Source organism: Leptonychotes weddellii, chromosome 2 (genome assembly GCF_054177405.1).
Source record: "Leptonychotes weddellii isolate Sample4059 chromosome 2, ASM5417740v2, whole genome shotgun sequence".
Classification (NCBI taxonomy): Eukaryota; Metazoa; Chordata; class Mammalia; order Carnivora; family Phocidae; genus Leptonychotes; species Leptonychotes weddellii.
Window position 1 is genome coordinate 113,302,968 of NC_138370.1, and position 25,288 is coordinate 113,328,255.

The following is a 25,288-nucleotide window of genomic DNA, read 5'->3' on the forward strand; positions in this document are numbered from 1 at the left end:
GATTTTACTCATGTGGAATTTAAGAAACAAATGAACAAGGGAAAAAAAGAGACAAAAAATGGACTCTTACCTACAAACTGGTGGTTGCCAGAGGAAAGGTCGGGGCTGGAGGCGGGGGGGGGGGGGGAGTAGATAATATGGATAAGAGTGCACTTATCTTGATGAGCACTGAGTAATGCAGGGAATTGTTGAATATTATATACCTGAAACTAATATAACACTGTATGTTAATTATATTTCAATAAAGTAAATGAATAAACCCATGGAAACAAAAAAAAGAGAGAGAAGAGAGAGAAATGCAAGCATTTCATGTTGCATGGGTGAGAAACTTCACTTCTGTTCTACGTGCATACTAATGATGCAACGTAACCTTTTATTTTGTTAACTGAAATTCATAATGGTTTTACATTTGTCAATTTTTAGTGAATTCATTTATGCTAACTATATCCTTTAAGAGAAAATGTCACCCATAAGCTCGAATTGCTTCAGCTGTGTATTTCATATATACTACTGGTGACGTTAAGAAAAGGGCACATTGGGTCTTCTTATCAGTCAAGTGAGTGGTCAAGAATGGGTCTGTGTTAACACAAAGGAAATCTGATGAATGGCTCCACAAAGCATCAAACAAGCATAACTCAGTTCCATGATTAGTGTTGTATCGTTAATTCAGGATCACAATACATTTTTTACTGGAGACCTGTTTGGATAATGGTCACAGACACTCTCATTTTGTACACTGAGGCCACATAATTGAAAACTGAAAGATGAGTTGTGATAGTTTAAAGAGATATTCTGCTAGGTTCAGACAAATTAAAGGATTTCAGGAACTAAGGTAACACCTATTCAGACTAAACTGTGATGAGTAGAAATGTCAAACTAGCCAGCACACCCACGTGCCAATATCAACATCAGACTTTGCTTTGCCTGTGCCCTCTGTCCCCTCCACACCACCTTGGCCTTCCCCACCTTGTTTTGCTCCTTTGCCACTCTGCCATGAGGTTATCACCGGCTGCATCTTAACCCTTTCCCTGCCTGGCTCTATTGATATTAGTCCTTACGGAAAATCACTGCTGTTTTAAGAATTACCACGAAATAAAAAAATACAGTCTGGCTAGTTTCATAGTTCCATTTTCGGTATCTTAACACTACACTTTTCTTATTTCTCTAGGGATTATTTTCCTCTTGCCCTCTTCTTCCCTCACTTCTCATCGATTTTTTTGCTCTTTTATGCCAGGAATTTGGAGCTGCCCGTATCTGAGCCGTGACACTTAGGAGGAGCCTCCTGCAAGCTTTAGTGCAAATGAGGGGGCACCTCCTGGTCACCTCCAGTATTAGCCAGATATATCTATCAGAATATTCCCTGCCACTTTTTGAGAGTAGCAGATAAAAAACTGTTTTAACAGTGCTTTAATTTTTTAAAAAATAATTTATATTACCATCTGAGTTCCCAGATAACTTCATTCTCTTTAAATTTTGAGAACCTATGGACCTCATTCCACATGAGGTTAATTTTTTTTACATTAATATGCTTATCTCTCCTACTGTGGAATCTTCAAAAATTTCAGATAGCCATCCTTGTGATTAGAGCATCTGACACATACTAAATTGAAGCACTGTCCCTCAAGTCAGGAGATTTCGTTTTCATCCCAACTCTTCTCGTTGATTAGACTTGCTCTTAAATTCTTAAATTAGATTTGCTCTTAAATTCTTTGGGTTTCAACTTCCTTGTCTATAATCTGTTGGATTGAATCCATGGTTCTTAAACCTGAATGCATTTAGGATCACTTGGTCAGCTTTTAAAGTACGCTTGGGGGGGGGGGCAGGTATCTGGGCCCTCACCTAAATAATCTGTTTAGTTGGGGGGGTGGTGAGAACCTGTGCATTAGAAGTTATGTGTATCTCCCTTCATGATGCTAACGTGCAGCGGGGTTGAGAAATCACTAAATTAGTTGTTTATGAAGTTTCAACCAGCTCTAATGTTCTATGATTATGATACGATCTTTTTATTTTTTTATTTTTATTTTTTTTTAAAGATTTTATTTATTTATTTGACAGAGACACAGCGAGAGAGGGAACACAAGCAGGGGAGTGGGAGAGGGAGAAGCAGGCTTCCCGCTGAGCAGGGAGCCCGATGCGGGGCTCGATCCCAGGACCCTGGGATCATGACCTGAGCCAAAGGCAGCTGCTTAACGACTGAGCCACCCAGGCGCCCCTGATACAATCTTTTTAAATAAAATACTGAACAGGCACTTGTGTAAGATAATTTTGTAGATCTGATAAACACTTTGATAGCTGAAGGAACAAATGTTGCTCTAGGAATCCCAGAATTTCAGAGCATGGCCAGATCCCAGCCTTGTGTAAGTCACAGTAATCCATAAGTATACTTAAAGCATACCTTTTTTTTTTTTTAAACACAGGGACTGCTACAGATGAAATACCCTACATCATCTGAGATTTATCTTTAATTTTTTTAAGGCAGAAAGGAATATATTGAGATGGGTCTTGAAGAAAAGAGAAATAAATATCACCCTGTTCACTCCAAAAATGACAAATCAGGATGTTGTGTTCAGTGCGTTTTTTTTCTTAAAGACTATCTAAAATAATTTGTACAGATTTACCCTTTGTAAGGCATCCTTTTTCTTTTTGTTTTTGACTAATTTATGTAAGCATCTTAGGTTAACTGTAGTCTTGAGCAGCTTCTGAAACTTCAAGTGCAGAACATGCATCTTACACATACTAATCCCAACACTAAGCAGAAGCACATGAAGAGCTTACTGAAAGCCCCAAATGGAAGGTGCAAACTCCTAGGTAAATGGGCTCTCGCAAGACAAATGTGTCCCTGGTTGTTTCAGTGAAGGACGTATAGCCCACGATGCCAAATCTCTCTCTCCCTGGCATACATGCTTTTCTTCTCCATAATACCCTCACCTGGAAAAGGTCTTGCCTCTGACCTGCGGGGGAGATTGGAAGCATACACCATTTGCTCTCCTTCTTCAAGGCCATTCCTCCGGGCAGGCCTAGTAAATTCTCTTTGGAAAGCAGGTGAGGACTTATCAGATATATTGATGATTCCAGTCGGGGCATAGTGTCCTTCATCGGAACCTTAAATCTGAAACATGAGGTCGTTCAATGCCTCCTAAATTCAGTGCCTCCTAAGCCATTCAGAAAACTTAGGAAACAATTATGCTTTCCTGAGCAATTTTGACTTCTTCCCCTCCTTATTTTCCAGAACCCCTCCCTACCTTCTCATGGCAGCAGGAGAATGTGGACTCGGATGAAGCGCACCTCTCCCCGCAGGCTGGGCGCCTGATTCGCCAGCTTCTGGATGAAGACAGTGACCCCATGCTCTCTCCTCGGTTCTATGCTTATGGGCAGAGTAGGCAGTACCTGGATGACACAGAAGTGCCTCCTTCTCCCCCAAATTCCCATTCTTTCATGAGGTATGTGTGTGTTGCTGATAAGCAAATGTATTCATCGCCATAACGTTAGAAAGAATAGGAATGGTGTTGATGGCTGGCAATTTTTTTTAACTACATTGTAAGTCTGTGGAAGAACATATTGGGAATTCTCCATCCTAGTACACAGGCTCTGTTGTAATTTTTCAGTTGGCCCAACTACATCACTGCATACTGAATTTCCACTAGCACATCCTCTCCAGAGCTATCTAAAATTTAACTCTCAGGTCTGCAGTGCATATTTCAGTCCTACCTTTGCTAATTGTAAATGTGAGTGAGAGAAAGTTAGGCCTATTTGATAGGTGGGACATAGAGAGCTCAGGGTCACAAGATGAATTGGTAGTCCCCTTTCTTTTATATGGGAAGATGGAGACTGTCTGGACCCTCTCCCTCCGTGCCGCATCCCCATCCCCAAGCCCCTCGGCAGGCAGCGAGTGCTCCACCCTGTGCCCCTCACAGGCGCCGGAGCTCCTCTCTCGGGTCCTACGATGACGAGCAGGAGGACCTGACACCTGCCCAGCTCACGCGAAGGATTCAGAGCCTTAAAAAGAAGATCCGAAAGTTCGAAGATAGATTTGAAGAGGAGAGGAAGTACAGAGTAAGTGTCTCCTCACAGGGTTGTCCCTATCCGCTCCTGTCCCCTGACAATGCTCACATGCCAGCATATTAGAAACTCAGAGAAGTGATCAAAAGTTAAGGGAGATTTCTGGGGAGCCCCAAAACAAAAAGGCAATAGAAACTGGCTAGTAGGGGCACCTGGGTGGCTCAGTCGTTAAGCGTCTGCCTTCCGCTCAGGTCATGCTGGGATCGAGCCCCGCATTGGGCTCCCTGCTCGGCGGGAAGCCTGCTTCTCCCTCTCCCTCTCCCGCTCCCCCTGCTTGTGTTCCCTCTCTCGCTGTGTCTCTCTCTGTCAAAATAAATAAATAAAATCTTTAAAAAAAAAAAAAGAAGAAAGAAACTGGCTAGTAAACCCTGAGATGCCCCAGACATCATGTATCAGCATTTTCCTTGCACAGGGTATTCTTACAAATATGATTGAACATTTTAGTTGACCTCTTACAAACTTAACCTCGTGAAGGAATGGGAAAAATCATTAAATGACTCTTTATTTTGGCTCAAACTTAATTCAAGATTATCTTCTAAAATTTTATTAGTATTTACCTCATTCTGTTCTCAGCTGTATCTTAGCATTGCCCACAAGAGTGGCAGAAAGGCACTTTGCATGGTGATTCCAGAGTAAGATGTATGTCCCCTCTGCTTTCCATTCTGTTAGCTTGACAGCTTAAACCCTACAACTCATGAAAAGGGGCCATGGACTTCATGGAAGTCCAGCATTTTGCCTGTGAGGAATTCTCTGAAAGCATCAAAAATAACCAGATGTAAAGAAAGATAATGGAATTATACTGATGACATTTTCTCTAATTGTTCATGATGAATTTCTTTTTCCGGTGAGACTCAACCTTCTCTTCCTCTTTAAAACAAACTAATCATGGGGCGCCTGGGTGGCTCAGTCAGTTAAGCATCTGCCTTCAGCTCAGATCATGATCTCATAGGTCATGGGATCGAGCCCCACATTGGGTTCCCCGCTCAGTGGGGAGTCTGCTTGAGATTCTCTTTCCCTGCTTTCTCTCCCCCTCCCCCCACTTGCACACATGCATACTCTCTCAAATAAATAAACAAACCTAAAAAAAAGACATAAAATAGTATAAAACTATGTATTGAAACCACCCAAAACAATAAAATTATCTTCTCTTAAAAAAAACCGGGGGGGCACCTGGGTGGCTCAGTCAGATTGAGCATCTGCCTTTGGCTCAGGTCATGAGCCCAGGGTCCTGGGATCGAGCCCCGCATTGGGCTGCCTGCTCAGTGGAAAGTCTGCTTCTCCCTCTGCCCACCCCCCCTTGAGTTTTCTCTCTTCCTCTCTCTCTTTCTGAAAAAAATAAATCTTACAAAATTAAAAGAAATTAAAACAAACTGATCATCAAACTCATCTTCTTTTTCCTGCCCCAGTTTGCAAACATTTACATTCAATTTTGCTTTTCTCAGCCTTCTCATAGTGACAAAGCAGCCAACCCAGAGGTTCTAAAATGGACAAATGACCTTGCCAAATTCCGGAAACAGCTTAAAGGTGGGTGACATTGTAGACCTATGCCATGGTTTCAGGAAGACAAGCCACCTGCAGGATTCACGATCTCACCACATCCCGAGTGCCCCTGTTGAAATAGTTCAGAAAGACAAGTTCCTTGATGCTGCTTCCCAGCGCTCCCAGTGTAGGGGGACACCTTCCCCACGTCTCACCATGCTCTCCATCACAGGGCAACCCGGATCAGTTAAGATGCAAATGCTGCAGCATTTCCCCATTTCCCTAAATCATGAATTTTTATTTGCTGTGGTGTTAGGAGAAGACCTGTAAGCACGGAGGAATATAAAAAGGATTGGGTCCTTGTCCCTCAAAAAGCATGCTGTCTTTTAGGAGATAGTCATATAAACAACCAAATGGAATACAAAGGGAAAATAATGCCAAAATGACGTATGTAAGTTATCTGGAAAAAGTTGGCCAGCAGTTGAGGGTGCTGGATCAGTCAGTCAATGCTGTTAAACAGTAAGGGAGTGGGTATAGAACCATCTGCCACATTCTGAGAACAGCAAACCTGTTGGTGTGGCTAAAGCATGAGTGTTACATAGCTAAAGCTTTTTCAGGAATTTGGGTTAGGGAATTATTCCAGATAATCCAAGAAGATGTTAGCATTTTCTCAGGTTTTACATAATAACCCAGGGATTTCGACTACTGTTATAATTAGATACTTTCCAAAAAAAGATGGGGCTGAATGGTTAGTAACACCACAGAAAAACAATTGGGGTTCAGCAGACATCAATTCTCATATGTCACCACCCCCAAATGTTTTCAAACTAGAGTCCAAACTAAAGATATCTGAAGAGGACCTAAGCCCCAGGATGCGGCAGCGAAGCAACACGCTCCCCAAGAGTTTCGGTTCCCAGCTTGAGAAAGAAGACGAGAAGAAGCAAGAGCTCGTTGATAAAACTGTAAAGCCTAGCGTCGAAGCCACACTGGAATCCATCCAGAGGAAGCTCCAGGAGAAGCGGGCAGAAAGCAGCCGTCCTGAGGACATTAAGGTGTGGGGATTCGGTGGCGGCCCCAAGCCAACTGCTAGTCAATATGGTGGCAACACAGGGCCCGACACATGGGTCCCGGTGGGAAGAGGGACGCGGCAACGCCTGCTCAGACCTCCCACGCCCTGGTCTCCCACACGCTTAGATGTCTAGAGAAGCAGATGGAACAGCCTGAGAGTGTTTTCAGTGCTAGTACTTTGGTTTATGATGACATATTGAAAGCAGAACACTCTCACGTAGAGATCGCAGAAAGAACTCGTGCAGGTTAACAGACGGTTTGATGACTCTAGAGTAGAAGGATTGTAGATGAACCTTTGGGGCTGTAGTCCTGGCTTGGGCCATTCAGCTAAGCCCCACGTGCCTCGCAGCCCCGCTTACCTCATCCTGCCTTTGCGGCCGCGTGGGACACAGAGTTGATGGCGACTCTGCTGTGCTAGCTCTTTCGCTGGCAGAAAGCCGGGACGAGCTGACTCCTAAGCGAGCTCTGAATAGAGCCCGGAGGAACGACTGTAGGAGGATGCTTTTTAACCTTATTTGAGGAAATTTGTCTACAGAAAGAAGTAGGAGTGCTCGTAAATGTTTCCCCACCTTTCATTTTTCTCTCCTTGTGTTTATTCAGGATATGACCAAAGACCAGATTGCCAACGAGAAGGTGGCTCTGCAGAAAGCTCTGTTATATTACGAAAGCATTCACGGCCGGCCGGTATGTGAATGTACTGGGTTTCCTGATCGGGGTCAACTGTGTGGCTTTAGAAATGAATCTTCTGTGTTCGGTATTTGACATATGAGTTTTCCTGACGTTTAGAAGATGCCTACAAATTTTCAGCAGACCCAGGCTCTCTGGAGGCTAAACTGAGGAGAGACTTAAGCTGTGGAACAGATGCTGGATTTGAGTTCCAAAGAAACATGAGTTTGCAGCTAACATTTAGTCACTACTGTCCTGCTTCAGGGGGACAGTGGTGGAGGGGGTGTAGATTACAGATGCGTGCACAAAGCCCTAGAGACTCCTCCGTCCCTAGGTCTGCCCCCATACGCTGTCACTGGCTCGAGGCATTCTTGACCTTAAAATGAAGGTGTTAAACTAGTATGATTTGCCCTAAAATTCAGTCTCTCTTCAATGTAGCCGCGGCCAGTGTTTATCTGTAGAGAAGTTCCAGCCCCCATCCTAAACCAAAAGTGTGAGGAATCCAAAATAGGACTTGCCTTTTCATAGCAACAGGAAGCATCGAAAGCAATTTGTTACTCAGCAAATCGTGGTTATTGTGTGTTTGTCATTAGTCCTGGGGGGGTGGGGGGGGTGGACAGTGGCACGAGAGGCTTCTGCTCTATTCCTTGAGAAACTCGTAATCAGATACTTGTCAGTTACTCTCAGTGACCTTCTGTGGAGAGTGTTGTCTAAAATCCAACAAAACAAGTTCTTAAGAGCAGCTATAAAGGAGCGTGAAGTTCATATTCACAGAAGGATTTGTATACAGCCAAAATGCAGAGGTCTCTCTTCCAGTCACAGGCACGGCTATATAATGGAGATGGTATTTTCATGTAAAATACACTCTTTTGAATAAAGAAGGTCCCAGAAGAATGCACTAGACTTTAAGATCTGTGAGGGCAGGAATTTTGTTGACCTAATGGGGCACCTGATCCTTGGCATCTAGCACAAAGACCTGACACATACCATGTGCCCAATAAACTGTCTGTAGAATGCATCCTCCATGGTATTTTTGGTTCTGAATTTATCAGGTTTAAATTAAAAAAAAAAAAAAAAAGGCTGGAGCTGCTGATGATTGATTTTACTGGCCTGTCCCTAAAGCGGAAAAATACTGGTGCTCTGGGATAATGGTCATGTTTCAGGCCAAGTTGTGTTTTGGATTTTTTAAAGGCATTGAACCAAATAGTAAAGGCACTGGAGCTCAAATATATTGTGAAACTTGTCCTTTTCTCCTGGAGGATTCAGAACTTGCAGAAGTAGAACTGAACTCCTTCTAGCAGAGAGAAGGCCCTTCTCCACTGTCAGCTCAGCGCCTTTTAAGTATAGATCTCCTCATGGCCACCAGGCAGGTGCGGAAGGAGGGGGGGAGTTGTGTGCTTTCCTTCTCAGCATTTCTTCTTTTTCTCATGTGGGTTCACATCTGACATTGATGGACTCCTTTAAGGACTTCTTTGCCTGAGGCCCCACGATCTCTCAGCTGCTTTCTAGTACCAACCTTTACGGCCAATTTGGGGGCCCGGATGCCGGGTATTTGTTGCTCAAAGTTGGACACAGAGCCTCTCATTCTGCCTGGGCTGAAGGGATGGGCAGGGACTTGGGTCCCAATCCTAGATTCAGATCCCAGCCCTACTGAGACCAGCCCTGGAGCTTTGGACTACGGAGGTAGGAGTCCAGGGCTTTGATTATACCGTCCATAGCTATCCGTTATAGGTTGTCATGGAGACCAACGGGCAGTTCAGACACGCGCAGACACATTTACCTGTGGGCTGTCTGGCACTGAGGAAGTGGGCTGGCTGGCTTGGCAGGTGGCTCAGGGGGTGCCCAGTCAATGATGTTGTCACTTCTGCTACAGGTATATGTTCTGCTGTCTGCAGCCTACTTCTTATTAAGTGATGAACTCAGGAGAGAGAACGCACCTTGTTTTAGCTCTCTTATCATTAGGAATATGAAATCTTAGTTCTTGGCCCTGCTCTATTATTTCCTTTCCTCTCAGTGTTCTTTTAGATGTTGGAAGAACACCTTTTTGGGTCTGCATTCTAGCATCTCATCAGGCAGGGAACAAGTTCTCTAGAACTTTGAGTGGCATTCGTTGCTGGTTCGTGGTTAGACTCTCTGCCTCTCTGGAACTTGATGCTCCAGCCTCCTCAGGAAAAGCAGAGTTCATTTGATATCTGGCCAGTGTGAAAAATCAAAGAGTAAACTTTTCATTCTTAGGTCTGTGGTGTTGCCATGGACCCTGAACTGTAAATACCATTTGGGCAACACTCTTTTGTTTATTTGTTTGTTTTTAGAAAAGCAGGTGCTCAAAGCTCATGGGTTTTTGCTGAATCTACAGATTCTGATTTGAAAGGACAATGAGAGACTGACTGTCAGAATCGCAGGCCAAAGCCGTTGTGTGCGGCTCTTGTACATTTTTTAAACAAGGCATTTTGCTTTAACAGGGCACTCCACAGAGTGACACGTGAATGAAAAACAAAACACACTCATTTACACAGGGACACATAAATCCCTACTAATTATTAAGAAAGCACGTCCTTTCAACATTTAAAGAACTCATCGAAAGATAATCACAGAAAGTACAGCACACAACTGCAGGTCACCATATTACAGACCACTCCTTGATGAGAGCATAGAAGGAATGGGTTGCTTGCTCAGAGCTTCTGGTTTCTTCCTGAGTCTCTTCCTCATCAGGATATTTTCATGTTATGTTTTAATATCTTGGGAACTAACGTGACACTGAACACACTCTGTTCAAATTTAAATGCAAACTCTGAAGCCTTAAATAAATACTGCCCTTTGGCTCTCTGCTATTTGGGATGATCTGATCTTTGCCCAGTCTATTATTTTTACCTGATAATAAAGAGGAGAGAGTTACCTCTTTCTGAGTCGATGGGCCAAGATGCAGTCATTATAAGAATCCATCTCATTTGTCTTCTCCTGCTAGTAGTTTTATGACTCAGGAGTACCCCTCCACACGCAAACTCAAACCACTTGTTTTGCTAAGAAGATTTTGAGGCTGTATAGTTTCTTGTCTGCCTGTGGCATAATTTCTCACAAAATGGTGCTTCCATGCTACTGTTTATAGCTAGAGGTCTTGTGAACTCAACCTAGGCAGAGCTCTGTGCTTGGAAGGCAGAATTCTCTACATTAAGAAGACAACGTGGTCAGACCCTATTAGAAGAAAATGCTTCATTGTGACATTTCTAGTATGTCTTCACTGTGTTAAGATCCTACTTTACTTCATGTCTTATTTGTGAATGGAAAGAAAACTGAACTGGGAGTCCGTGAACCTGGGTTCTTGACCCAAATCTGTTGCCTGGGGCAAATCATTACCCTCTCCAGGGCTTTGTTTCATCGTATGAAAAAATAAGGCTTTTCTAGCTCTGATATTCCAGGGTTCTAATTCTATCTTTATCTTCACATTAAAAGGATCAGTCATTTTCTCTTTCACCTGTGTGGCACTGTCCAGGTAACAGAGTCCGGATGGGTGTTGCTGTAAGGAAGTTTTATTCGAGGCTAAGACAAAAACCCTCACAAAAGATAAAGACAGGCAAATGCGGTTGTCTAATTGGTCCTTTGTCATTTGTGTCCAAGACTTTCCTCTATTTAAATGTGGATTAATTATTGGCTGGTATTCCCTTGGTACCTGGAAATATTATCTGAGACTTTACAGAGCAACCAAATAGCATAGTAAGTGATCAGTCGTTGAAGATTTCTTTAATCAAAAACAAAAACCGGGGTGCCTGGGTGGCTCAGTCAGTTAAGCGTCCGACTCTTGATTTCTGCTCAGGTCATGATCTTAGGGTCCTGGGATTGAGCCCCACTTTGGGCTCCATGCTCAGCGTGGAGTCTACTTGAGATTCTGTCTCTCCCTCTCTCCCTTCCCCCACTTGTGTGTTCTCTCTAGATAGATAGATAGATAGATAGATAGATAGATAGATAGATAGATAGATAAAATCTTTTTTTTAAAAAAAAAAAAGCAAAGACAGAATGGGAGGTGCTGCCTTCACCCTTTTGATGTTTGCATCTAGGTTTTTATGTTGTTCTGACTTGTGTGCAAAAATACATCTTAGTAATAACCCTATTCCCACACACTGGAAAACCATTCAGAGCTACCACCTGAATGAAAATTTAGTAAAGGTTTGAGGCAAAAGGAGTGAAAGTGTAATAGAAAATACAATGTATTACATGCTTGGCCTAAAGTCATTTCCAAGCATAAAAGATTTTCTAATATGAATTCTGCAGTTTACCAATCAGGAAATCGAGGCTCAGAGAATTTTACTGGCTCATTCAAAGGCCTGTTTTCCATCACTAACAGAATCTCCGAGCAGCCGATGACTCAAGAATAAGAGACAGCAGCTTCCAAACAGTTTTCCCATGGTCCATTTAATATCAGCTCACCCTTTTTTTTAACAGTTCAGCCAAGGCCCTGCTTTGTTTATGGAACTATTGGTTAGATTTTGACTCTACTAACAAATCCAGTTCTGATAATTGCACGTGATGTGGTTTTATGATGAGTGAAAGTTGTATCAACTTTTAGTATCACCAAGCCTTTGGCTTCAGATATATATCATGAAAATAATTATGGTGTAAATCAAGTAGTGTTAATTCTTTCCACCCCTCAGACTTAAAGATCTTTAATATTCCTGGTGTTTAGACACTTCTATCAAATGCCAGTGTTAACTTTGGTGGAATTATGATGGATTTAGCTCTCCAGAGTCAGAAACTGGACTTTATCAAATCACTCACAGGTGATTAGTTCCTGAGGATCATCAATTTAAAACATGAGCAATTCATAGAAAATCTAAATATCAGTGTCATAAGCCAAAGAATTAAACCAAGGATCCTCTTCATCTGCTCCAACTAGAAAATTTCAACAAAGAATTAGAGAGGAAACTGGCTTCTGTCAAATTTGCCACATCTGGCTGGTTTTACTAGCAAAGTCTCCTTCTAAAATTCAGACTCTCCTTTTACAACCCAAAAATGTTTCTGCCAAGCAACAAATAATAGGATGCGAGTCCACAGTGGGGAAATGCTAGCTCCTTATTATTTTTTTCGTATGCCTTTTGGTCACTAAACTATCAGTTGTTTATCTTGCACAATAATATTTCACCCCATGTCATGTGTTGACAATTAGGATGTGCCTTAACCTCATCTGCAACACATTTAATGGATACACCTTGTATTTAAAAAGGTATTCCATGTGTTCCAGTCCTGAATTTTATCATTTCACACGTGAGATTGTACAAGCCACTCCATTTCTACTCCTCAGACTTACCTGCGGCTGTTGTTGAACTCTTGTTGAAGTATAACCTAAATACAGAAAGAAGCGCACATTGTAAATATGTATCTTGATGCACTTTCACAGAGTAAACGAGTCCAGGTAACTAGCATCTAGACCAAGAAATAAATGTTGCCAGTCCTCCAGAAGCCCTGCTCCTTGTCCCCTTCCAGTTAATACCATGACCTCCACTCCATGAGGGAAAACCATTATCTTGACTCTAAAGCTGTAAATTCTCTTTGCTTATTTCTGAACTTACGTAAGTGGAATCTTACAGTACATATTCTGTAGTGTCTGGCTTATTTTACTTGGCTGTCTTTTTGTGAGATTAATTTATGATGTCACCTGTAGCTGTGGCCCATTCATCCTCATTGCTGTGCAGTATTCAGTTTAGGCAACATACCCGTTCTGTTGCCAGGCATATGGGCGGTTTCCAGTTTGTGGTTGTTACAGGTGGTGCTGCTGTGAACATTATTCGGTGTGTCTTTTGGTGAGCTAGCGGCCATACTTGGTTGTTGTTTTTTTTATACTTAAGAGCGGAACTGAGGAGTCACATGCTCAGCTTTAGTTGGACAACTGCCAAATTGTTGTCCAGAGTGTTCCACAAGCAGCAGTGAAAGAGAGTTCCAGTTCTTCAGCATTCTTGCTGACACTTGACATGATCTGTTGTCTCATGTTAGCCTTTGCAGTAGGCGTGTCTAATAGTAACACCTGTGGTTTGATCCTCAGTCTTTCTGACATAAAATAATTCCTGTGTTCCCTTTCATTTTGGACAGTCATCTTCTATGAAATACCAGTTTTAAAACTCCTTTTGATATGGTAGCTAGCCATAGGAAAATGCCATCTGCCTTTCAATATTGTGATATTCGGGAGAAATAGAGAAGATTATTATTATTGCTGTTCATAGAAAATAAGTCCACAAGATGTTTCTGCATAATGGCAGTATCCTATCCTGGCACGTGAAGTTCGTCCAAAGATCACTTGTTGACCACTTTGAGAAAGGCAGATATAAAAGGTTACAAAGGAATAATCCATTCGTGCATAACCCACGGTTGTCTGCAAAGTTGAAGTCCCAACAGGCCCATAATACCATTTGCCCTTCCTTACGTCTGTAACTCTTGCCTTATGTGCCCAGTGGAAATAAAGTGCAGAAGACAAACTGCAAACTTGAAACAAAGACTCTTCATCTCTTTTGGCATTTAAGTAAAGAAGGGAAATGTGTGCATACCTATACACTTTGCATACATGTTTATGTTTGAAATATCCTCTCACTTCGCAGATACTATGGAATGTTTCCATTATGTCAGGCACTGAAATAGTTTCCAGGGATACAAAAACACATACTCCTGCTCTCAAGGAGCTTACAGTCTTGAAGAGGAGACAGATGTGCCAACAAATAGTTACTATAGAGTATAAAATGTGTCATCTACTGGGGCTGCTATAACAAAATACCATACACAAGGGCCTTATAAACAACAGACATTTATTTGTCACAGTTCTGGAGGCTGGAAGTCCAAGATCAAGGCTCTGATGGACTCAGTGTCTGGTGAGGGCCCTTTCCTGGTTCCCTGACAGCCATTTTCTTACTGTCCTCACATGGCAGAAGGGGCCAGGGAGCTCTCTGGGGTAGTGCCCTTCTATAAGAGCACTACTCCTGTTCATGAGGGCTCCACCCCCATGACCTAATCACCTCCCAAAGCCCCCACTGCCTGATAACATCACATGGGGAACCAGGTTGGAGTGGATTCACACATTCCATCGCCAGCAAAGCATGTGTGAAGTTACGCAGTATACACAGGTTGCAGTAGGTGACACAGAGGTGTGTGAGCAGGTCTCTCAGAGTGGGGGATGTTGGAAGAAGTCTGCATGGGGGGAGGTGGCTCATGATCTGCAATCTTCCAAACCAAGGAGCAGAGAGGAGGCCGTTCCAGGGCATACGGAACTAGGCAAAGAGGTATGAGACAACCTGGTTTATCTCTGGAGCTTGAGGTATGACAGGAAGAAGAGGCAGCAGATGATGAAGGGCTTCTAGTACAATCCCAGGAAGTTGGGCCTGATTCCTCCCCCCTGCCTGTAGACGCAGTCCTTTCTACGTCTGTGAGCATTCTGCCAGATTTTAAGGCACTGGACATGAGTCCGTCCATGCAGTCTATCAGCAGATGTTTCTCGAAAACCTACTGTTTGCCAAAATCTTATCCTTAAAAACAAAACAATTTCATGGGGGAGAAAGACTTGTTAAAAAAAAAAAAAAAGTCTGATTACAGAGCTGCACAGTATTATCACAGAAATACATGCTTTCTTCTCTCCTGGATCTGGAAAATAGGAAATCACTTTGGATAGTTTTAAACAGGGAACCAGTCATGGTCATAGCTTTGATTTAAGAAAAGCAATCCTGCTGATGGAGTGATTCCCAAAGATCTGCCGTTGAAGTAGATATTTTAAACATTCACTGACTAACTACTACTATCAGCTTAAATAAGTTTTGCAAGAATGGCGAGAGTGGAGTTGAATCATCTGTATTTCCTCCAGGCCCAGAGCATGCTTGAGCAGCTGATAGCGGGACAGGGGCAGCTTCTTAGCTCTGATGCTCTTGTTTTCAGGTGACCAAGAATGAACGTCAGGTAATGAAGCCACTGTATGACAGATACCGGCTGGTCAAGCAGATCCTGTCCCGAGCCAACACCATACCCATCATCGTGAGTACAGCGCCTTTCTGCGGTTGACCGCCTGTGGGATGGGCCTTGGCGCTATTGACAGAGCCCCGCCCTGCCTTCTCACTGAGGAGTAGTCTGTAATAGTTGAACCTGTCATGAATCTATGGCTCATAAGCTTGGGGAATGAAGAATGTATCAAAGACTTCTGAGACTACAGTTGCCTCAAATGAGCAAATCTGAAGCAGCTAGAGTTTTGTATCCGCTCCTCTGACTTGTGCTGGGCTCACTGCCCCACCCTTTCCTTGGGAGACCGAGCACCAGCACCCCGGGGCTGTGTTTTCTCCAGGCCAGAGGCCCGTCCTGTCCCAAGTCTTCTCTCTCCCTCCAAGAGACAGATAGCCCCAGTGGGAATCCCATCCAGGAAGAGATCCTCTAAGGAGCTCCAGAGAGCCGCCTCTCTTTGGAGGCTATCAAGAAGCTAAGGTGGAAGAAAAGGGAGGAGGCTAGTGTCTGTGGGGCTGCTCTCAGTGGCCACTGTCATCTGACTGACACATAGCTGCTTCTGGCCTCTGAATTTTGATTTTGTCCAGAGTAGGGACAAGCAGCTTGCCTTCAGGCACTGGCCAACTCGCCCTCCTCCCGTACTCCAGTATTTCCACCCAGCTTGTGAGTGAGCCTTACTGCCCTCTCACCTCCTGGGGGAGCCTTTGCCTCTGGCCCAGTGCTGTCCTCTCTGGGAGCGCTGGGGGCTTTCTCTGCTGACTTTTAAACTTTCTAATAAACAGACACAGCCTTGCTTTATGTTGTTATTAAGGTGCATGTCATCTTAGCTGCTGCTCTTCGGTTCCTGCTTTAAATCTCCCTGTTTGTTTGTTTCTTTTCTTTTTTTAAAAAAATTTTCTTTTGGGGGCGCCTGGGTGGCTCAGTCAGTTAAGCATCTGCCTTCGGCTCAGGTCATGATCCCCGGGTCCTGGGGTGGAGCCCCGCATCAGGTTCCCTGCTCAGAGGGAGTCTGCTTCTCCCTCTCCCTCTGCAGCTCCCTCTGCTGTTCCCCTGCTTGTGCTCTCTCACTCTCTCAAATAAATAGATAAAATCTTAAAAAAAAAGATTTTCTTTTTAAGCAATCTCTACACCTAACATGAGGCTCAAACTCACAACCCCGAGATCAAGAGTTGCATGCTCCAATGACGGAGCCAGCCAGGCGCCCCTCCTTGTTTATTTCTAAGATATGATCTTTGTATTTCTTTTAACAGTGTATCTGTCCCTCAGAATGAGGGAGGTTCCAGACTTCAGGCAGGTGTGTTAGAAGAAAGCAACTTCTCTAGAAATTTTTCACAGAATAAATTAGTAAACTAACCAAGGAAAGGATTCAATCTAAGCAATCCTTTCCTTCTCCAGTTACGAGCTCCAAGTGCCCCTCAATAAGTGTTCCTAAATAAGGAGAATGTACAGCAGGGAGGCCACGCAACCTCTGAATCCCCTGAGGAGCTTATGGTGTTATGCTTGAGGCTTATAGCGGTTCCCAGGTTCTCATTCCTGCTGTCATCGGTTGGGGGCGGGGGGCGGGTGGCAGGCCAGTGCCTCTCCTTGGGCTCCTTCTGCGTTCGGTTGGCGTGCTCGTGTGCTGTTCTTGCTCTCCTGCAGCCTCCTTGGCTTGGGGCTGTGGGCTCTGGAGTGAAGCAGCACCTCAGACGAGAACTTTGGTTGCCCCTGGTTTTCCTGGGAGTGTTTGGCGGGGAGGGCCTAGGATATATAGTTCAAAGTCAGTGATGAATCCTAGGGCATTGGAGGAGGCAGAGGCCTGGAGGGCAAGGGAGAGGGGTTCATGATGTAACCACCTTGTCCACACCTGTCGCAGGGATCGCCCTCCAGCAAGCGGAGAAGCCCTTTGCTGCAGCCAATTATCGAGGGCGAAACGGCTTCCTTCTTCAAGGAGATAAAGGTGAAGACCTCCCGCCGCTAACCTCTCCCAAATTGGCTTCCATTCTCTCCCCGCCTCCCCTACTCCTGTGGATGCAGGTGGGGGGGGTGGCGCAGCGCTGGGCCCCGGGTGCTGGTTTCCCATGCTGTTTCCTCAAAATCATCAGCTGCTCCTAACCAACCACCAACGGTCCCCTCTTACAGATACGAGGGCCAAGCTGATCTCCTGAGTTCCTTCTCATTCCCCTACTTTTTTGTGATTGTTGTTTGTTTTGTTTTCATTCTGCTTTCAGGGATTTGGGCGGGGGTGGGGGTGGTTCACAATATTTTTTGTTTGTTTTCCTCTATTTGGGATGGATTTTCTGTATTCCAGAGTCTTCTTCAATGAACTCATTGGGTAACTTTCCCAAAAATCTTATTTACTGAGTTTCTAGAAAGCCCGGCATTAACAAAGGCAATCTAGATAGCACACAACAAAAAAAACTATCATTTTGCAGCCTGGTATCTTCCTTGTCTTTGCCCAATTTGCTGGTGCAGTCTCACCCACTCCTCCGCCTTTTGCCTTTCCCCTCAGGGCTAAGTTAATAACCTGCTCCTGATCTGTGAATACAGTGCCATCGCCAGCAGCCGCTGGAATCAATGCTCTGGTTTTTTACCGCAGTAGTAATTATGGGTTTTATACAGGTAATCCTTGTCCTCGGTGGCCACTTTTGTTCAAATGGGAAGTAGACTCTGCTCCCAGGTCTGCGTGTCTCTGTAGGGACCTACCTGGCCTGGACCACCATCAGCCTCTTTCACAGTTTTGTTTCTAGACGACTGAGCGAACTGGACTACCTTCTACAGGGCTCTAGAAATGAAAAATCAGATTCTTTTTTTTTTTTTTTAAATCAGTGATTGTTTGTTAGCAATTGGAGTTTCACTTCTCATATTTCTGGGAAAGCCGTAAGCCTGGGGTGGTCATTTATCTACTGTAGCTAGGAATGGTATCGCAGAACACAAGGGCCTCGTTCCCACGAGGGACACCAGTTGGGGACTGCTCCATTGTCCTGCCTGGTCCTCATCACTGTGACTGGTCTTCAATCTTATTTATTCTTGTCCTTTTCTTAGTTCTTAGGGGCCTTCAATATTTCATATACCTAATTTTAAGGTATTAGGCAATGATTATGCTCACTCTTCGTATTATTTTACCTAGAACTTGTTTTATAAAAATGCTCTAGACATAACAATTAAGCAAATACGCTCTATTATATTTTGAAAATTGGAGCTATTTTCTTATAATAAGACTGGATGTTGATGAAAGAAGACAAATTTTGTCTGGCTGGTAATTTCACACGAGGATGAAGTCACCGTAATTGAAGAAATTTGGGCAATTGTGTGTATTGAAAATGAGCATTTCTCTTAGAAGCATGCAATAGAACTGTTACTAGATAAAAATGTGTTCTTTAACACATCCAAAATATGACAATAAATAATTGCCTCATTAAACGAATGGAAGATATATTTAATGATGCACTTTTTAAAAGAGGGCGTTCTTCCAAATCTTCTTGTTCGGCTCAGTTTATTTTTTTCACAAGTATATTTTGGCCATGGCTCTTCTTCTGGCCCACGTGGTGGTCAAAATTTCAGATAATTTTGCAATGCTTACATTGCTTTTGTAAACAGTGTTGTCTTTTAGTTCATTTTGTTCCAACTGGCTGGGCTTATTAGCATGTGTTTGGACTGTACTAATTCTTGGCAATTCTGATACAATTTAGAACTTGATGTGGGTACAGATCAGAAGATTGTATCAAGGTGGTTTCCTTAAAAGCCATCCCTGGTTTTAAATGCTTATGGTAGGAAACCAGCTGTGTGTGAAATAGAACCGGCTCAGGTTCTGAAGCCCTAGATCTTCCATCCCCCAAATCCTAGAGATAGTCTAGTCAATTCTCCTATCCAACATAAGAATTTCCTTTAAAACTTACCTGACAGAATAGAGACACTATCCCTAAGAAGTGATTCTATCGTCAAGCTTGAAAAGTTTACGGCAATGGAGAAGGTCACTCATTCCATGGGCTAAGCATCAATAGGAACTAAAAACTTATATTACTAGTTTTATCATTATCATGAGAATACTAAGAGACAATAATAATTACATAATATGCAGTTTCAGAATGTATGTTTGATAAGTATAAAGATAATTTAAAATTACAATATTCATAGTTATTACTAATGTATTGTTTTCTACGTAATAGGCTTAGTGTTGCCTCTTGGAACAACATGGAGTGAGCGTAACTGCTGCTTCCTTGAGAGCCCTTCATACCTTTACAGTCACCTGCCCTGTCCACTCTCACCCACGGCCTGTGGAAGTTTGTTCTCCAAGTTCTTCTTCCTATTCCTCATGCGATATTGGTCCCAGACCTTCCAGCAACCTCATGGTTCTGCTCTAATCACACCAGTTTGTCTCTATCCCTCTGATACACTGATACCCAGAGAGGACTTCACCAGCAAGGTAGATAGTGGACCAAGGACTGGTCCTGATCTTTATCTGGACGCCCAGGGCCCTTTGTTCGACAAGTCTGTGCCTACGTGACTGTCTACGTGTTGTGAGTTCACTGTTCTCTTTCTAGGGCAGCCCACGTCCGGCTTCCACACTGTAGACATCTTGGGCCAGACAGCTTGCTGTCATTGGGGGCTGGCCTCTGGCCACTGGATGCCGGTAGTGCCCGACAGCCACCCCCTTCCCAGCTGTGGTGACCAAACCTGTCTCCAGACCTTGCCAGGTCTGCTAGGGCCAGCATCACCCCCGGGTGAGAGCCACTCCCCGTGGTCCCATCTCACTGCTGACTGATGCAACCTCTCGCTTCCCTTTCCGTGGATTGCTTGTCATCTATGTCCAACTATTTTTTCTAACCTAAATTGTAGGACCTGGAATTTTTTGTCACACTTCTATTCCAGCCCTGTGAAATTGATGAAATCTAGATTTTTGTATTCCAACATACCAAATATCCATGCCTACTTTGTATGATCTATGCATTTTGTGAATATGACTTTTGTGTCTTTTATCCAAGTGATTGATAAATATTGAGTAAGGCTGGGTCAGGTAAAGAACCTGCTGTAGACTTCCCTTCAGATTCACATCACTATTGCATCATCACTCCGCACAGATTTTCACAATCAGCTTTCTTTTCTTTTGTTTGTTTGAAGATTTTATTTTTTAAGTCATCTCTACATCAAACATGGGGCTTGAACTCAAAACTCCGAGACCAAGAGTCACATGTTCCAACTAAGACAGCCAGGTGCTCCATCAGCTTCCTTTCATAGATCAGCTCCCCTCATTAATTGTTGAAATCCAGATATTATGCCAGTCCTATCAAAAAAGGAAAAATGGTTCGTTTCCATCATTTGTTTTAAGGGATCCACTGTTGATCATGGACTCTTTTTCAGTTGTTCATATGTTATCTATGTGTTCATTCCTTCTAGAATCTACCCAATATCCACAACAACTTGATGGTCATATAATTTGAAGATATAGTTTATCATTTCTTTTTTTTTTTTTCTATGACTTTTTACCACTTGCTGAGAATAGTTTTGTTTAGCCTCATCTTTAAATACATTGAGTTCTCACTATGGGCAAGACACATTCTCACATTTTTAAGTTCCCTTAAGACCTTGGCATGTAACTGATTAGGCCTAGACACCTGAATTTATTTCTTATCTGTCTTGGGATATAATACTCTCTTCTAATAATCTGTATTTTTCTTTTAAAACTGGATTACTGGACTGTTTGACAGATGTTAATTAAGCACCTACTATATGCAGGCATGGCTAAGCTCTGGGAACAACAGTGAACAGACAGGCCCAAATCCCTGCCTCCACGGAGTTTATGGTCAGGTGGTTCCACCTGGTCTTCCTCATCCGGGGGGTGGGGGCAGGAATGGGGGGGGGCAGAAGGTTGATCTGGAGCATCTCTCAGGTACACACCTTATCTCAAGCAATCCTTCTAAAAACTACGGAGGGTGGGAATTGTTACTTCCTTTTACCAAAAAAAAAAGAGAGCGAGAGAGAGAAACTTCTAAATTACTAATTTAAAAGTCACTTTTACTCTATACATTTAAAAATGTCTTTAATAATTTCAATTTTTAAAAAGTAACCATGAGGCATTTATTCCAAGCAAAGAGACGGAAGATCTGAAGTCACAGCAGAGAGGATCTGGAAAGGCCACCTAGTTTTTACCAACTTTATCTTCATGCCTTCATCATAGTTTTGTACTCGTCCTTTGTTTTGTTTTGCTTGCGTGTTTATTTGTCTATCCACATTCTCTCTCGCCAGAGGCACCATTATAAGCATAGCACACTTTATGGTGAGAAACGCCCCCGCAGGCAGTTTGCGCACTCGTCCCTTGACCACCAGTGGTGCCTGCACCTGCCTCCTGAGACTAATGTTCTGCCTTGGCACTGGAAGCATTTCAGCTGACACTATACCTGCTGCTGTTCATGCAGCTGTGCTCTGAACCACTTTTGAAATGTTTCAGCTATTAGGATATTCTCGTCTGGTCTGACTGTACATCTTAGCAGTAAATCGCTTCTTTTAAAATCTTCCATTCAGACCAATAGGATTTCATCCTTAGACTTAAATTGGCACTAAGAAGCTCTAATTTGACTTCATTGTTTTTCTTTTTTTTTTTTTTTTAAGATTTATTTATTTATTTGAGAGAGAGAAAGCACATGAGAGGGGGGAGGGTCAGAGGGAGAAGCAGACCCCCTGCCGAGCAGGGAGCCCGATGCGGGACTCGATCCCGGGACTCCAGGATCATGACCTGAGCCGAAGGCAGTCGCTCAACCGACTGAGCCACCCAGGCGCCCCCTGTCTTTTTTTTTTTTTTTTAAGATTTTATTTATTTATTTGACAGAGAGGGAGAGAGAGGGAGTGAGAGAGAGAGAGCACAAGCAGGGGGAGTGGGAGAAGGAGAAGCAGGCTTCCCACCGAGCAGGGAGCCCGACGCGGGACTCGATCCCGGGACTCCAGGATCATGACCTGAGCCGAAGGCAGTCGCTCAACCGACTGAGCCACCCAGGCACCCCGATCCTTGTTTTTATAGTAAAGAATCAGTTTATTACAAAGATGTAAAATATTTGTTATATTTTCCCATAATGCATTTTCGTACAGTGGTTGCTTCTTAATAACTAAATTGCCAACTAATAATAATTAAGAAAATGATAAAGTATAAAGCATCAAGTGCAGTTTTTTTTTTTTTTAAAGATTTTATTTATTTGAGACAGAGAGAATGAGAGAGACAGAGAGCACATGAGAGGGGGGAGGGTCAGAGGGAGAAGCAGGCTCCTCGCCGAGCAGGGAGCCCGATGCGGGACTCGATCCCGGGACTCCAGGATCATGACCTGAGCCGAAGGCAGTTGCTTAACCAACTGAGCCACTCAGGCGCCCTGACTTCATTGTTTTTCTAATTGCATTGCCAACACAGACAGAAAATACCATGCTTTTCTTAGAATCTTGGATGCCGAAAAATACAGCCGTGGCCCTTGGAAATTCCTTAAAAAAAACTTAAAAGAGTGTTAGGATTCCAATCATGGGAACATAAATGTTTTGATCCTCTCAAAACTTCCTAAAATTCTGTGCATCGGGAACCACAAAATATTTTATACTCATAACTCTTAAATAGAAAGGCTGTATTGTTCAATTTCTGAAGATGTTGACAGCTTAATAAAAAATGTTTTCCGAGGTCCACAACTAGTGGAATCCCTGAAGTGCTGATGGCTGGTAGTGGATTTTGTTATGTATTATCCCAGAGCTGGGAATTTTGAGATTCTTTTGGGATTCAGTTGATTTCGGGTATAAATTATAACGGTGGTTCCTTCATACCCTCAGTCTTGACAATTGTTCATTGTGCTATACATAAATTTTTTTATAGTGTTATAGTTTTTGCCCCTACTGAGTAGCTGTGTTTAGTGTTGGTGTTATTTACTGTGTTCATATGGATATTCAATTAGATATCGATATAACATACATATGTGTTGCTAAGTGTAGATACAGAAGAAATCATATGGTGTCTGGATAATTAAGTGACCATTACCTGATACTTACAATGTAAGAATGCCAGGAAAAGTAACTGGGTTTGTATCGGGGTTGCTGTGCATCTCCAGGAAGAAGACGAGGGTTCGGAGGACGATGGCAACACGAAGCCGGACTTCACGGTCACTCTGAAGACTGATTTCAGTGCCCGCTGCTTCCTGGACCAATTTGAAGATGATGCTGATGGGTTTATTTCCCCAATGGATGATAAAATCCCGTCAAAATGCAGCCAGGACACTGGGCTCTCCAACCTCCACGCCGCTTCAATGTAGGTCATTTCGGCGGTGGTGGTGAAATGTTTTGGTGAAAATACCGTTCTTAAATATTTTAGCCTTTCTATTTAAATCAGTTGTCTGGCAGAACACAGGTGACTTAGCTGGGGGACATCCATGTGGATAGAACAGTGACTTTTTTTTGGCTTCTGGCTCCGTGTTTTATATTCTCCATCCCATTACTGGAGGGAGCACATGAGATCTCGCAGGAATAGCCAGGTCTCTACGATGGCACTGAGTGGTTCTGTACTCCACAGCACTTCATTTAACATGTACCAAGCTCCGATGTCCTCTTTCTTTCAAAGCAAAATACGATAAAGTGCCATGGGATTCCACAAGCCCTAAGGATTCATAAGTAGCAGGCGCTTTGCGGGAGCCCTGGGAGCTGTACCCGTCGTCGGGACGGTTGGCATTCAGAGGATGGAAAACCTCCATTTCTCCTGTCCCTCAGCTCCCTCAACAGCTCTTGCATTTACACGCTTCCCACTGTCTCCACAACCCCTGTCGAGTTGCACATTCATTGTATTTATAACAATTCGATTTAACCCAATTTTCTTAAAATTTTTCTTCCCTTCTCAGACCAGAACTCTTGGAACACCTTCAGGAAATGAGAGAAGAAAAGAAAAGGATTCGAAAGAAACTGCGTGATTTTGAAGACAATTTTTTCAGACAAAATGGAAGGTAGCGCCTGTTTTCTTTGCCCTAACTCCTGCCCCTCCACACACACACACCTCTTTTTTTCCTATCAGATCTTTGCAGTGCCTCCCAAGTGGGAAGCCCTCTGCATCCTGCCTGTAGCCTAGTCCCTTGGAGGTTCACTGTGGGATGGGGAGGTTTGTGTGGTCCTTCAGCAAGAAATGCTCCTGGGATGGTCTCCAAGACTGATGTAAATTCAGCTAACATTTATACAACTAACCTGTCACCTCAAATTGTAATCTCAAATGAGCAGCTTGAAGCTACGTTTCCAGCTGATAGCACTGCTTTTTGGTTTTGGTTTGGGGTGGGGGAGTTGTCTTAATAGGCTAGAAGGAGAAATAAAGAAAGGGCAACTTTAAATCTTGGTGTTTTTAGGCTTATTTTACTTTTTTTTTTTTTTAAAGATTTTATTTATTTATTTGAGACAGAAAGAATGAGATACAGAGAGCACGAGAGGGAGGAGGGCCAGAGGGAGAAGCAGACTCCCCGCCAAGCAGGGAGCCTGATGCGGTACTCGATCCCGGGACTCCAGGATCATGACCTGAGCTGAAGGCAGTCGCTCAACCAACTGAGCCACCCAGGCGCCCCTTTAGGCTTATTTTAAAAGCAAAGGTGATCGTTGTCAAGTTTGAATGAAAAATGTGCAAGAAGCAGTAAGTCCACAAGACTGACAGGGTGCCTTTCTCGAGTGAGTTTCAAGACAGGAGGTAGTCAACCTCGTAGAACATCATGCTAAGGAACAGCAAGCACCCCCTGTTTGCTGGTGACCGCACACAGTTCATACCAGTTTGCAGCGTGAGCCAAGGGCAGGACAGGGAAGAGATTTGCATCTCTTACGTTGGAGTTAAGTTTTAACACTTCAAAATAATTTTATTTCAATCCAAATTATTTAAATGGTGTAAATATAGTTTCTCTTTAAAAGATCCCCTTTTCATACTTCTCAAAAGTATTGGGAAATAAAAGCACCATACACATTAACTTTGGCATTTAAAATGTGTTGTGTTCCAGTTTATTTCAATTAGTATATAAATTTATTTTTTAGCATCCCTAATGTGGATCTGTCTTATAGTGACTTTCTTAAGATTTATGAATTTTTATACCTACAT

The 25,288-nt window shown here is 43.2% G+C and overlaps 1 protein-coding gene across 5 annotated transcripts in view; it reads left to right on the forward strand.

Moving 5' to 3' along the window:
- The window catches only part of FAM13A (family with sequence similarity 13 member A), a 105,919-nt gene that overhangs the window by 76,798 nt on the left and 3,833 nt on the right, over nt 1-25,288 (forward strand). For 4 of the 5 annotated variants that reach the window (XM_081812160.1, XM_081812162.1, XM_081812163.1 and 1 more), the window contains 9 exons: nt 3,230-3,440; nt 3,822-4,053; nt 5,502-5,583; nt 6,370-6,590; nt 7,207-7,290; nt 15,175-15,270; nt 17,087-17,170; nt 23,286-23,482; nt 24,066-24,167. In XM_081812160.1, the coding sequence (XP_081668286.1) occupies nt 3,230-3,440; nt 3,822-4,053; nt 5,502-5,583; nt 6,370-6,590; nt 7,207-7,290; nt 15,175-15,270; nt 17,087-17,170; nt 23,286-23,482; nt 24,066-24,167 (1,309 nt within the window). The remainder of the gene's footprint in view (nt 1-3,229; nt 3,441-3,821; nt 4,054-5,501; nt 5,584-6,369; nt 6,591-7,206; nt 7,291-15,174; nt 15,271-17,086; nt 17,171-23,285; nt 23,483-24,065; nt 24,168-25,288) is intronic. The other variant, XM_031023849.2, reaches the window with a different exon arrangement.